Genomic DNA, 13,294 nt, shown 5'->3' with positions numbered 1-13,294 from the left:
ACAAACTGGAAGCTGGCTGTTCAACAGTAGCCAAAGCTGAACTGAAGAGTCACAGGATTTTAGAGCAGGAAGTAAGATATGCAATCTGTATTTAGGACAACTTCGTTTGCTTCTCACACAGAAGTATTATTGCCATTCTAGGCAGGCTCAGAGACTAGGAAAGCATAAGGCTGCTCAGGGTGGAAGCGACTGGTCAAGGAGCCGAGATTCCCACCTGGAATCCTCACTCGCAGAGTTCGGTCAGGAGAACGTCAGCACGCCTCTCCCTCGGGGGTCTACCTGCGCCGCCCCCAACCCCTTACTCCAGGCACGGGTCTCCCCAAGGGTGGCGGCTTTCTCCCGCGGCCGCCCCGCCCCAGTGGGCGCGCTCCCCGCCTGGTGACTGGCAGACACCGAGGCTCCCCGCCCGGCGCTGCGGCTCCTCTCCTGCCTTTGTTTGGAGCGCGGGAGAACCAGAGAACAGGAGGAGGCGCGACTTCAATATTCTTGTCGTTTTTAAACAAACGATCTCCTAATTTGTGTCTGTTTCAGGCCAGCGTGAAGCGTCGGTAGGCAGAGCCGGCAGCGCCGCGAGCACTTGCTCCTGCCAGCCCCAGCCCCCGCGTTCCCTAGGGGCCTCCCCACCCATCCTTCCCGGCGGCGGAGAGACAACAGCTACGCAGACGAACAGCCTGGCCGCGGGTGGGAGGCTCTCCTCGCAGCTGGCGAGGCACAATGTGGAGATTTTTTCATTCATAAAACTAGCAGCCATGGTCGCAGCCTTCCCGCCTGCCCCTTGCCGCCCGCTCGGCGGCAGGGTAGGCCGGGGTCCAGGGAATGGGTTCCGAGGGCCAACGGGCATAGGTGGCTCGTCTTCGCGTTTCTCCAGGAAGTCCCATTTCATAAATCCCGTGCGGGGTCCTCTCTATTAGACGACTGACATCGATCGCGCAGGAGCCCTCTCGATTGAGGAGACAAGATGGCTTGTGGTTTGATCCATAAATAAAACCTCACCCTTTGACTCTAGGTTGTCCGACATCTTGCTGCTGCATTTTTCGGTCTATCAGATTTAGGAAGCGACTGTCAACCGTCCTATCGCTGCATTTGTAAACAACTGGCTTTCTAGGACCCTGTTTTTACCCTTTTATGGTGGCGGGTGGGAGTAAGGGGGAATGGGCAGGGGAGATGATGGCAGGGACGGGACGGATCGTCGTACTAATTCAAGATGCAATTTCCATCCAAATAATAGATTGTTATTAACAATGATCCTCTCTGCGAACCCTTAAAATTGCCCCTTGCCTCCCCTAGCAGCAAGAGGCGAGCCCTCATTCGCCGAGCAGACTCCGCCTCCCTCCTCCTCCCCTCCTCCCCATCACTACTCCCGGCTCTGGAAATTACAACTCCTGGGCGCGCGGCGTCTGGAGAAGGCTGCGCGGGGAGGGAGACGAGAGGGGATTCCCGAGCCAGCCGGGCGCTCGCCCTCCGCCCGCTGGCTGCAGCGTCGCGCGGCCAAGGTCAGAAGCGCCGCAGGAAAAGAGGCTGCGAACCGAAGCGGAGGGTCAATCCTGCCCTCGGAGAGACAGCCCCAGGGCGCGCTCGGCCCGCGGCAGCAGCGGCCGGAGAGGGAGGTGAGAGAAGGTCTCCGGGCCGGCACGGCAGCCGGAGGTAGTCGCTGGCACGGAGACACGGCAGGTGGCGGCCCCTGGGTCCGTGCGAGAGAAGCTCGAGCTGCACCTTCGGTTCCCGGGCGCTGTCCGTCGCCTCGTGGTGCTGAACCCAGCGCCAAGGCCAAGCGGCCTACTCGCCCTCCTTTTCAAAGATCGCCCGGACTAGGGGCGGGGCGAGGGCAAAGGGGGCCCCTGGACAGCTGCCCACTGGAATCTGGAACCGAAGGGCTGAAACGGGAGAGCTAGCGATCTGCAACCCAGCAGCCAGTCCTGATGTGGAGAGGAGACGCCCGCTGCTGCCGGCGGCGGCGCTAGTGCTGATTCATCACCTAAAGCATCTCGCAGGCCACCTCGGGGGCAGCCGACCGGCCCCGGACTCTGGCCGCAGGTTGAAGCCACTGGTGCAGGAGCCTCGCGGGCAAGAGGTGAGGACCCTCTTTTACCTCTTCCCCCTCACCTAATCGTCTATGGGCGGTGGCCCCAGGACAGAGAGAGGGGCGTGCCCACGGGTTGCAAAGTAGTCATGCCCGTGTGATGCTCCCTCCTCCCATCTCACTGGTGCTAACCTCACTTATTCTCCTCTGCCCGTCTGCGGAGCTTGGGCCATTCCACCTTCCACCCTGAGCAGTTCTCCGCCGGCTCAGCGATGGAGGAGGAGCTGAAGTGCCCAGTGTGCGGCTCCCTGTTTCGGGAGCCCATCATCTTGCCATGTTCCCACAATGTCTGCCTGCCTTGTGCTCGTACCATCGCGATGCAGACCCCGGACGGTGAGCAACACCTGCCCCCGCCGCTTCTGCACTCTCGGAGCTCAGCGCTGTCCTCAGGCGCCGCCACCGCGCCCCCTCTAGACCAGGAGGCGGCGGCTGGCCCGGCTTGCAGCGGCGCGGGCGGAAGCGCAGCTGGCGGCCTGGGCGGCGGTGCGGGAGGCGGCAGCGACCACGCGGACAAGCTGAGCTTGTACAGTGAGACAGACAGCGGTTATGGCTCTTACACCCCGAGCCTCAAGTCCCCAAACGGGGTTCGAGTGCTGCCCATGGTGCCCGCGCCTCCCGGCTCCTCCGCCGCTGCTGCCCGGGGCGCCGCCTGCTCCTCGCTGTCCTCGTCCTCAAGCTCCATCACGTGCCCGCAGTGCCACCGCAGCGCTTCCCTGGACCACCGCGGCCTGCGCGGCTTCCAGCGCAACCGACTGCTTGAGGCCATCGTGCAGCGGTATCAGCAGGGCCGCGGGGCGGCGACGGGGTCGTCCGCAGCGGCTGCGGTGGCCATCTGCCAGTTGTGCGACCGCACCCCGCCGGAGCCGGCCGCTGCGCTCTGCGAGCAGTGTGACGTGCTCTACTGCGCTGCCTGCCAGCTCAAGTGCCATCCGTCCCGGGGACCCTTCGCTAAGCATCGCCTGGTGCAGCCGCCGCCGCCGCCCGCGCCATCCGAGGTCGCCTCCGGGTCCCCGGGCGCTGTCCAGGGCGCCCCCAGCGGAAGCGGCGGCTGCAAGAGCCCGGGAGCCACCGGGGCCGGAGCGGCGGGGGGCAACACCGCCCGCAGGTACCCTACGTGCCCCGAGCACGAAATGGAGAACTACAGCATGTACTGCTTAAGCTGCCGAGCCCCGGTGTGCTTTCTGTGCCTGGAGGAAGGCCGGCACGGCAAGCACGAGGTGAAGCCGCTGGGGGCCATGTGGAAACAGCACAAGGTGAGCGCCCGCTGGGCGGCGCACGCGGACACGGCGGCAAAGAAAAGGGCGCCCCTCCCGTTGGTGCTGGAAATGGGAAGGGAATGGAAAGATGACATACTAGGTCCCCTCCCCCTTGAGGCTGTTTTGATTCTACCCAAAAGTCATCCAGAATGCAGAAGCAGGACTCTTTCACTCCCAAAGTTGACTAGTAAGTTACATTGATGACCCCTTTGGATTTATGGCACCTGGATTTATAGAGAGGCTTTCTCTTACTGGGACTCTGGGTGATGAAAGTGTGGCAGGGTTGCAGAGTAAGCTCTTAGGAAGACAGAAAGCCACACTCATCTTCAGGCTGCTTTAAGCCATCTTCCCAGGGACTTGCCTGGGAATGCCACTTCCCTAGTGGGAAGGAACAGCCTCTAATAGGCAACTCGCATACACTTGTGGCTGCCAATGTATCTTCATATCTGACACAGAAGGAGAAAAGCCTTCAAAATCAGGTGAGGCCCTTGATCAGACCCCAAGGCATGAGTGAGGTCAGTTTTTCTAACAAACATTCCTTCATCTCCTAATCCAAGTCCAGGCTGAGCAACTGGACTCACTGCTAAGGTCAGTAATCCAGGTTCCTTGTTCAAAGAGTCCAACGGCAAGTTTGCATGTTTATCATTCAATGTCCTCTTTCCAGTAAACTCTTGCCCCACAGAGAAGCAGGAGGTCTCCAAAGAGCCCAGCAAGAAGTATGTATTCTGATTGAGGAGGAAAGACACAGGAAAATAAGGCAACTTGTAGCCTGCCAGACTCCTCCATGGAATTCTCCAGACAAGAATGCTGGAGTGGGTAGACTTTGCCTTCTCCAGGGGATCTTCCCAAGCCAGGGATCAAACCTGGATCTCCTGCATTGCAAGCAGATTCTTTACCATGTGAGACACCAGGGAAGGCAATAATAATAATAATAATAAATTATCTCTTCATATCATCCAACTGGAAATGGACAAAAAGGAGAGCGCGGGGGGAGAGAAGAAGGGGCCAACCATTTATACTATAGATTTATTACATACAGCTGCTATACAATTTCTGCTACAGTGTGTCAGTTATTTCTGTAACTCAACATTTTCAGAGAAAAAAAATGAAGAACACTTCAGCAATCCACCCTGGAGAGAGAAATCTGCATTATAGGCCAGAAAAGAGAAATCTGGAGTCAAATCCCTAATTCTAGAGCAGTGATTCTCATTTGGGAACAATTTCACTCTCCTTATAGGACATTGCCAATGTCTGGAGACAGTTTTGGTTGTCACACTTAGGAAGTTGCCCCTGGCACCTGGGTTAGAGGCCAAGAAGCTGTGAAATAGGCTCAGTGCACAGACAACCTCCATCAAAACAATAATACATAAAAATATCAATACTGTCTGTGGACTTAAAAATATTCACAACCTAAAAGTTGAGAGTTTTATTTAGTGGAAATTTTTAGAACTTCATGCCTGGGAGGCAGCAGCTCAAGAAATCTTGAGAGAACTGCTCCAAAGAGGTGACGGGAGGAACCAGGTTATACAGAAATTTTGCAAATAAGGGCAAGTCTGAACATCAAAAGATTATCATTAATTAAAGAAAAGCAGATAACTCAAGCTGAGGAATTTAGGGCTTTTCTGTATATAGGAAGATGCAAGAGTCTGGGCTCACTGAAATCATTCCTTTGATATGCACCTCAGCTATTGGGGGCCAATATCCTGTGTTTTATTCACATCCTTAGTTTCCTCAGGGCTCACCATAGGGAGTGGCTGCAGTGATGGCTACTAGATGGCTGGCATTCTTTCCTTCCTGAGTTCCCTCGGAGTTCACCAGCTCACCATCCATGGTGGCTGCAGTTGCTGGTGACCGTGACATCTTTGTGTGTTGAAATATTCTATTTCTCAAGTCTCTGAGAGAAACTATGTTGTAAGTTGCACAGACCTAGAACCAACTCTCAGGGTTTGTAATTCACTTGCTATAAACATTTAGGCACAATTTTAAGCCCACTGAATAATGTCTAACTCAGCTAATTGTTGTTAGGGTAAGTATAATACTGTATATTTACCCTCTAGCACAGTACCTGACTCACAGTAACCAATATATATTTATTATTATTATTATTGCCTTCCCTGGTGTCTCACATGGTAAAGAATCTGCTTGCAATGCAGGAGATCCAGGTTTGATCCCTGGCTTGTGAAGATCCCCTGGAGAAGGCAAAGTCTACCCACTCCAGTATTCTTGTCTGGCAGGCTACAATCCATGGGGTCGCCAAGAGTCAGACACGGCTGGGTGAATTACAGTCTTAATCCTTCAGAAAGCTATAAGGCAACAGCAAAGAGCTCTTATTTGACCGCAGTGATTTGGCAATCTGGAGAAAACAGGAACTGGTAGCATGCTGAGCCCTAAAATAGCTTTGAGCGAAATGAGAACGTCCGCTCCAGTGAGCTGTCTTTCATATGACATTTTGTTGCATATCACTTCAGGATAATTGTAGCTGCCTTGTTTATTTTATCTTTCAAGTGAAGAGACATTATTTTACAACTAAAGAAATCTTCTGCAGAGAGGTTGTGATCGATTATCAAGACAAGATTCCCATTCAGATTTACAAACTGGTAAATTTTCACAGCTTAGATAGCTAGAACTAATTTCAGACATTGCCACCTAAATGTTTAGGCTTAGTGTAGAGTGGAAACTAAAATGAGTTGAAGTGAATCTGCAATTTTAAAAGACTAAGTCTCTTACCTGGAAAAGTGAGTTAGATAATGAGCAATGGTTTCAAGAACCAAGATCATGTGGGGAAAACACTGGTCATCTTGATTTGGTGTCAACATCAGTTTTACAACATTTTTATCTGAGGAAATATGAAAAGAATCTATAATATTTGCTCAATAGAGTGGGACAGTTATCTGAGGAAAACACAGCTATGCAGAATCTAAGTGTCTCAATTTAATATCACGTTCAGGAAACTAAGACATACTCCTAAGTACAGAAGGCATTCTATGAGATACTTTTGTGAAAACTTCTTTTCAAAAATGAGAGGAAGTTCTGCTATTCTCTTTCACCAGGTGCTGTTTTTCTACAGAACAGGAAATCATTAAGTGCTCCTTATCATCTCAAGTAGGGGTTGAAAATCTAAAGAAAAGATAACAGAGACAGCCCTGACGGAAAGTCTGATCTTGATTTGTGAGCAGGCATCTAGACCACCATTCTGAGCTGTGAAGGTGGCTACTTTTGTTTGTTTGTTTTTAGGATTATTTCTTTATGTGGAGCATTTTAAAAGTCATTATTTGTCATGATATTGCTTCTGTTCTATGTTTTGGTTTTTTGGCCCCGAGGCCTGTGGGATCCCTAACCAGGGATAGAACCCCATGCTCTGGAAGGCAAAGTCTTAACCACTGGACTGCCAGGAAAGTCCCTAGATGACTACTTTTGAAAGATAAACTCGATTTCACACCCCCACTCTGGCTGTTTGAGTTCTTTAGTAAAACTTATTAAAGTCTCTGGATTTTGTTGTTACCGTCATTACTGTCATAGTCTGAAAATCCCAGGAGCCATGACAATCTTGGTGCACTACCAGAACTAGAATCAGGGCAGAAATATTTCTCTAATATCCCGATGACTGCAGAAGCCTGAAGCAAAGCTGTAATTCCTCTCCAGTGCGACTAGAGCTTGCCATCTAGTTAGTGATCCTTAGGCAAAGAGACGTGTAAGTGACACTGAAATCTATTTTGAAACAAGGTTGATTATCGCCTCTCAAAACCAGTGTGAACACTTCAGGTCTTGGCCAAACACTTTTTTAAATGATTCTCCTGGAAGAGGCTTAATCATTTCAAAGAATTTGATGTGAAGAAGCAATGCAGTGCCAAAGATAAGACAAAGAAGGGAGGCTCTCCATGAGAGCTTCTGTCTTTTTGCTGTTGGGTGGAATCCTAATTTTCCTGAAACTAGTAGGAGAGGGTCACTGTGGGATGGACCTCTTCCTAGTGTGTCATGTCACAGAATGTCAGCAACCACTGTAATTCCTGCTGAGTGCAGGACTCTGAATTAAAATGGTTAGGAGTTGATTCTTGAACTGAGGTAGGGACTGCTGGATAAGCCCTTCTTCAGAAGTCTTTTGAGAACCATGAACAATAGAAGAGAATCAAAACAAAATCTCATTGTACCCCAGGAATGCAGTTCCCAATGAATCAGCATTTCACAAGAGCAAAGGAGACAGTAAGGTCTAAAAATCACAGGAAAGACAGGACTTCAGGTTACTGCCAAGTCCCAAGGATCTTCTCAGCAGCCTGGTCCTACCTTATTTTTATAGAAGAGATAAAGAATGGGATTAAACTTTAAAGTCTCAGAGGAAAGACTTTCTCCATTAAAAGATAACACATAAATGACAAAAGCAGAACATGTAATCATAATTGTATATGGTCATAAATATATTTATTAGAATATTTGTGGTACATTATAACTCAGGGAATAAATGCTCTTTGTTAAGCATTAGAATTACAGGTGTAGAGATGTAGAAATTAAATATCATCCCCAAATTTCAATTTACTGGGAAAAATGAATTCTAACATTTTGGAGTTTTTTCCTCCTAGAATTCTATTATCTATTTATTTTATAATTGTCTTTTTTTTTCTTTAACAAAAAATATGAATATCTTTCTTGTCAATTAATGTACATCATTTTGGATGGCTGCATGTTATTCCATTGTAAGCATTTATCCACATCCTAATGCTGAACTTTATTATCTAGGTGTTTTCAGTCTTTTGCTGATAGGAACATTTTTCAAGTTAAATCTATGCCTATATCCTTAATAATCACCTAAAGTTAAATTTCTAAATATGGAGCTGCTATATCAAAGGAGATCTGGCTTTCAGACATCTGATTAATATTGCCAAATTGCTCTCCATAAAGTTCATACCTATCTTTTCTCCCAATAGCAAAAGTATATTAAAATTTTTTAATTCATGTTGACAAGGACCATGGAGGAAAACAAATAGATAGATTGTCTTGTTTCTAGTAACCATTGTTTGCTATTTTCATTACATTATTATTAGAACTATTTTTAAAGAGGATCACAGTATCTAGATTTTTATAACTACCTGCCTGTGATCTGTCTGCGCTCAAAAACTGGTTTACTATGTATAACTATTGCTTAAATATGTGTGTGTGTGCTAAGTCACTTCAGTAGTGTCCAACTCTTTGTAACCCTATGGACCATAGCCCACCAGGCTCCTCTGTCCATGGAGTTTTCCAGGCAAGAACACTGGAGTGGATTGCCATGCCCTCCTCCAGGGGATCTTCCCAACCCAGGGATCAAACCGGAGCCTCTTAGGTCTCCTGCATCAGCAGGCGGGTTCTTTACCAGTAGCGCCACCTAGCCCCTCTTGAATTAAGGCCCATGAAAAGACCAATGCTTCAGGGCCCATCTAAGGCATTTTTGAGTGGGATTGAAAGGAGGGGAAGAGATTTAGGTAAAGAGAAGTGTTTGGCAAATATCTGGGAGGTCTGAAGTTTCCAGATTTCTGGCTAATTACTGCAAGCTGAGAGTTACTTAACAGAAATCTCTCAGAGCTGTCAGAGCATGTAGCATGGAAATATACACTATCTGAGTGGAAACGTGGATTGTTTGAAATGTTGACTCTTTAACCAACTCTGGAGCTCTGGGAAATGAATTGCACAGGCTGGCTTCTGTTCCATCAGTCCTAGACTGGCTAAGAACCAGTGGCAAAACTGCTTAGACGCCTGGGAACAAGAGCTGACTCTGATAAGCAGAGGCTGCATTGTCTTCTGAAACCACCCTCTGTGTTAACATCACCACTGTTTTTAAAGCCACCAGGGCTGTAGCCTGCCTCACGCTTGGATTTAATTCCAGGCAGGTCAGTAATTCAGGAACAACTATTAGAAAGAACTCTTGTGTTACAAGCTTTGAAGTACCTTCTTTCCTCATCATTCCATACATCTGAAAAACAAAAAGTGTGTTTGAGAGAAAGCAAGAATCCAGAAACTCGAATTGCTTTCTCTTCTCTTTGAAGACTATTTATGGAGGATAGGGGTTCAGGAGAAGGACCTTAGAGACTGTGAAAGGAAAACCCCAGATTACTACAGAAGAATGTGTTTCCTAGTATGGTCCTGGTGGTCACTCCATGGCTAAGGTGTTCTATTTTTAGCCTGCAGTGGGATATCCTGTATCTGGGTCTACATTGGTGGAGACGGGACCTTGCTTGTAGATGCCAGCGAGAAATATTGTCTTAAAAAGGAGAGATCTCCTAATCTCTGAGATGGATTAGAGGGGCTGACGTGCTGGCATTCCACCTGTTTCTGTAAATAAAGTTTTCCTGGGACACAGCCATCCTCATTTGCTTACACTCTGCGCATTGCTTCTTTGGGCGATGGTTGTTTTTGGTAGAGTTGCGTAGCTGTGACCAGAGATCTATAGCCTGCAAAGCCAAAAAATATTCACTGTCTGGCTCCTTATGGGGGAAAAGTGCCAACTTCTAGACTAGGATCTCGTGACTCAAAGAGTGGTCTGCAGCACAGCAGCGGCACTGGGAGCTTTTTGGAAATGTGGAATCTTGAGACCCGCCACAGCCACTGACTCATGATTTGAATTCAGCAACATCCCTAGTTGATCCAGACAGATGTTAAAGTTTGAGAAGCCCTGATGGGAATACTTGGGGGCTCAAGGGCACTGGGCCCAACACTCTGTGCATGTCATCTGAGAAGCAGTGTGAAGGGGACTCTAGTGGGGCTGAGAGGTTTGAACCAGAGTCTTAATTACCCTGGGAATCTTCAAGCTCACCAGATTCTGGGTGCTAGGAGAGAGGCAGTGTGGTGCTCAAAAAACCCCTGACCCAGAGACAGGCAGGAAGCTCTGAGGGGCGGTGGTGCTGCCTGAGCCCTCCTGGGCCAGAGCATGGGTATCTCGTGAGAAGGGAACTTCAGACAGATGCTCTTCACTGCTTCCCCGGTCTGAACAGAAACATGTTCACTGATGTTTGTGTATCTGGGTTTCCTTTGGGTGTGTGTCTTAGTCCTTCTATAAAGAAGCAAAGAGGGTGCTTTATCCACTCTTTAGGCAGTTTTGAAGGGCCTGCCCAGAGAATGAGGGAGGTTGGAACTCTTGGAACCATGAAACCCAAAGGAGCAGGAGAAAATCCAGGCAGATATTGTGGGGCTCTCATGAATTCACACCTCCCTGCTTAGAATTTCCATTTTCTAGGGTAGGCTGTTTCCTAGCAGAAATTATAACTCCAGCCTCCTCCTTTGCAGAAGAGGAATAGTGAGGTTGAGGGGATTGTCACAGTTGCACAGCAATTTGTGAAATGATTCTGTAAAATGAAGATCAAGTTTCCTCCTTTGTACCTTTCAATTGACTACAAAAATGTAACAGAATACTCTGTGTATCTGAACAAAAACAGGTGGCATCCTGCATCCCCTAAAGAGTCATTAGGAATGGGAAAAACAAAGGGTGGGCGGACACCTAGTCTAGAAGGTGGAGCAGCATGTCGGGCCCAAGCCCTCCCTCGTTTGACTGTGATGGGCCACAGAAAAGGGGGATGAAAGGACACAAGGAGACAGTGCATCCTCTTTAGAACAAATAGGATAAAAGAATTTGAGTGCTGGGAGAAATCTAGAAGATCAAATAGCTCTGTCTCCTCATTTCTCATGTGGCTACGGAAGGAAGAAGTGGTTTGCAGGAAAGAGAGAATAGGGAAGGATCCACAACAGACAGGAACCAGTGAGGTGGTGGAGTCTAAAGGCCAGCCGTAAGAGACTGGATCTGGACCCCTCCAGCACTCATCCAGCAGGAGAATCTGGGCCTTGGTCACATGGCATCTGAAAAACCTGTCCAGACAGTGCATCGTTTTAAAAAATAGGTCAAGGTTGTGTGAGGAAGTTAGGCAAATTTTGTGCTTGTCCAGTCTCCAAATTCTTCCTTATAATTTGATATCTATATATTCTGGGTGATGCTTATAAAACCAGAAAACCAATAAAATATGAATAATCAGAAATGACAGTCCTCTTTGAAGAAGAGAATTGTGGCTAACATCACTCCATAAATCATGTGTTATCAAATGTCTGGCTACCTCTCAGCCGAGCTGTGTACCCACATGACTAAAATTCATCTCTAGCACTCACTGAGGATAACTTAAATGTTGATGACACCTCTTGACCTGTAATCCCTTCCTCTTAACCTCACCCACTAATGTGTATTTATTCTTCAAATGACCTAATTGCTTATTCAATCAATGCTGAAATCTTCAGTGCCAGTATCATGCCAGGGACCACTGTAAGCACCAAGGCCATGGAAGGGCATGTTTTTCCCTCCCAAGAGCAGAGATCTTTCCCTAGAGAGAGAAAATCAACATGTGCATAAACAAGTAAATACATTGGAAAAAAAAAAGTAGAAATACAATTCCGGCGGCGGGGGGGGGGGACAAGTAAATACATTGGATAATTTCTGATAATAATAAGAACTACAATGGAAGTAAAAAATGTGATAAAAAGCAGTTAGGCAGACTTGCTCATGGGGAAAGTTGGAAAAAGCAAGGTTTGAAGATTGGCTGAGAAGTAACCAGCCCAGCACAGTTCTGAAGACAGCTCACTTCACAAGGAGAGCAAGACCCAAGAACCTTTAGGGTACATGAAAAAAGTGGATAAGCAGCGGGAGCAGATACAGACGGGATCCAGAGGGTGCAGGGAACACATTCGATTTCATGTCAAATGCAAAGGGAGATGACTGGGGGACTTTACGCTGAGGAGTGATGTTTATTTTTTTAATATTTGTTTTACTGCGGTTGGAAAATGGGTGGTAGGGGATAAGAGTAGAGGAAGGAGACCACTGAGAGGCAATGGGAGTGGCTTGGACTATAAATATGGACTTGGACTAGGCCGAAGGCAGCAGAGATGGGAATTTGTTTTCTGTTGCCGTCTGTAGTTGACACTCATTGCTGTGCATGGGCCGTCCCTAGCTGTGGCGAGTGGGGGTTACTCTCTAGTTGTGGCACGCAGGCTTCTCACTGAGGTGGCTTCTCTTGTTGCGAGGCACAAGCTCTAGGAGCACGGGCTAGGCACATGGGCTTCAGTAGTTGTGGTGCAGTGGGCTTAGCAGTTGTGGGGCATGGCCTTAGTTGCCCCACAGCATGTGGAATCTTCCCTGAGCAGGGATCGAACCCATGTCCCCTGCATTGGCAGGTGGACTCTTAACCACTGGGCCACGAGGAAAGTCCAAAAATGGAGAGAAGTTTATGCATTCATATGCTGCTTAGCTCATTGGAAAAGACCCTGTTGCTGGGAAAGATGAAGGCAGGAAGAGAAGGGGATGACAGGATGAGATGGTTGGATGGCATCGTCGATCCAATGGACGTGAGATGGTGAAGGACAGGGAAGCCTGAAGTGCTGCAGTCCACGGGGTTGCAAAGAGTCAGATGCGACTGAGCGACTGAACTGAATGCTGCTTAGCATTCTCTGAGCTTCTTTGATTCATGGTTTGATGTCTTACTATTTTTGGCAAATTCTCATCTGGTATCTTCAGAGGATTCTTTTGCTCTGCTCTCGTCTCTCTCTTTTACTGCTGGTGTTCCAGTTACATGTATGTTACACTGTTTGATATTGTTCCACAGTTCTTGAACGCTCTGTTCTTTTCCCTTTAATCATTCTTTGTGTCTCTGTGTTACAGTTTCATTAGTTTCTATTGATCTCTCTTTAAGTTCACTGATTCTTTCCTCGGCTGTGTCAAGTCAACAAATTAGTCCCTTTTTATCTTTTCTCTTTTCTCTGCATCTTCTCAGTTGTCCTGCCTTTCCCCAGCAGCAGGAAGCCTTGAATGGTCTGGACCCATGGCTGTCTCCTGCTCTTCTCCAGGAAGACTGGTATTTTCCTTCTCCCTGTCTCCAGCCCTGTGGGGTCTTCACTTTGCTTGGGGTGGTAGGGGAAAGGGACAGGCTTTGCTGTTTGTCCCCAGGGGCTTAAGGTT

At 48.2% G+C, this 13,294-nt stretch overlaps 1 protein-coding gene across 1 annotated transcript in view; it reads left to right on the top strand.

Annotated features, from left to right (window-relative positions):
• The window catches only part of TRIM67 (tripartite motif containing 67), a 56,762-nt gene continuing 45,556 nt past the window's right edge, over window positions 2,089–13,294 (top strand). The window contains exon 1 of the mRNA XM_018042651.1: window positions 2,089–3,333. Coding sequence (XP_017898140.1) covers window positions 2,293–3,333 — 1,041 coding nt within the window. The 5' untranslated portion in view covers window positions 2,089–2,292. The remainder of the gene's footprint in view (window positions 3,334–13,294) is intronic.

The sequence above is a fragment of the Capra hircus genome, chromosome 28 (assembly GCF_001704415.2).
Source record: "Capra hircus breed San Clemente chromosome 28, ASM170441v1, whole genome shotgun sequence".
Taxonomy (NCBI): Eukaryota; Metazoa; Chordata; class Mammalia; order Artiodactyla; family Bovidae; genus Capra; species Capra hircus.
Note: the sequence above shows the minus strand (reverse complement) of the source record. Positions and strands in the feature narration are given on the sequence as shown.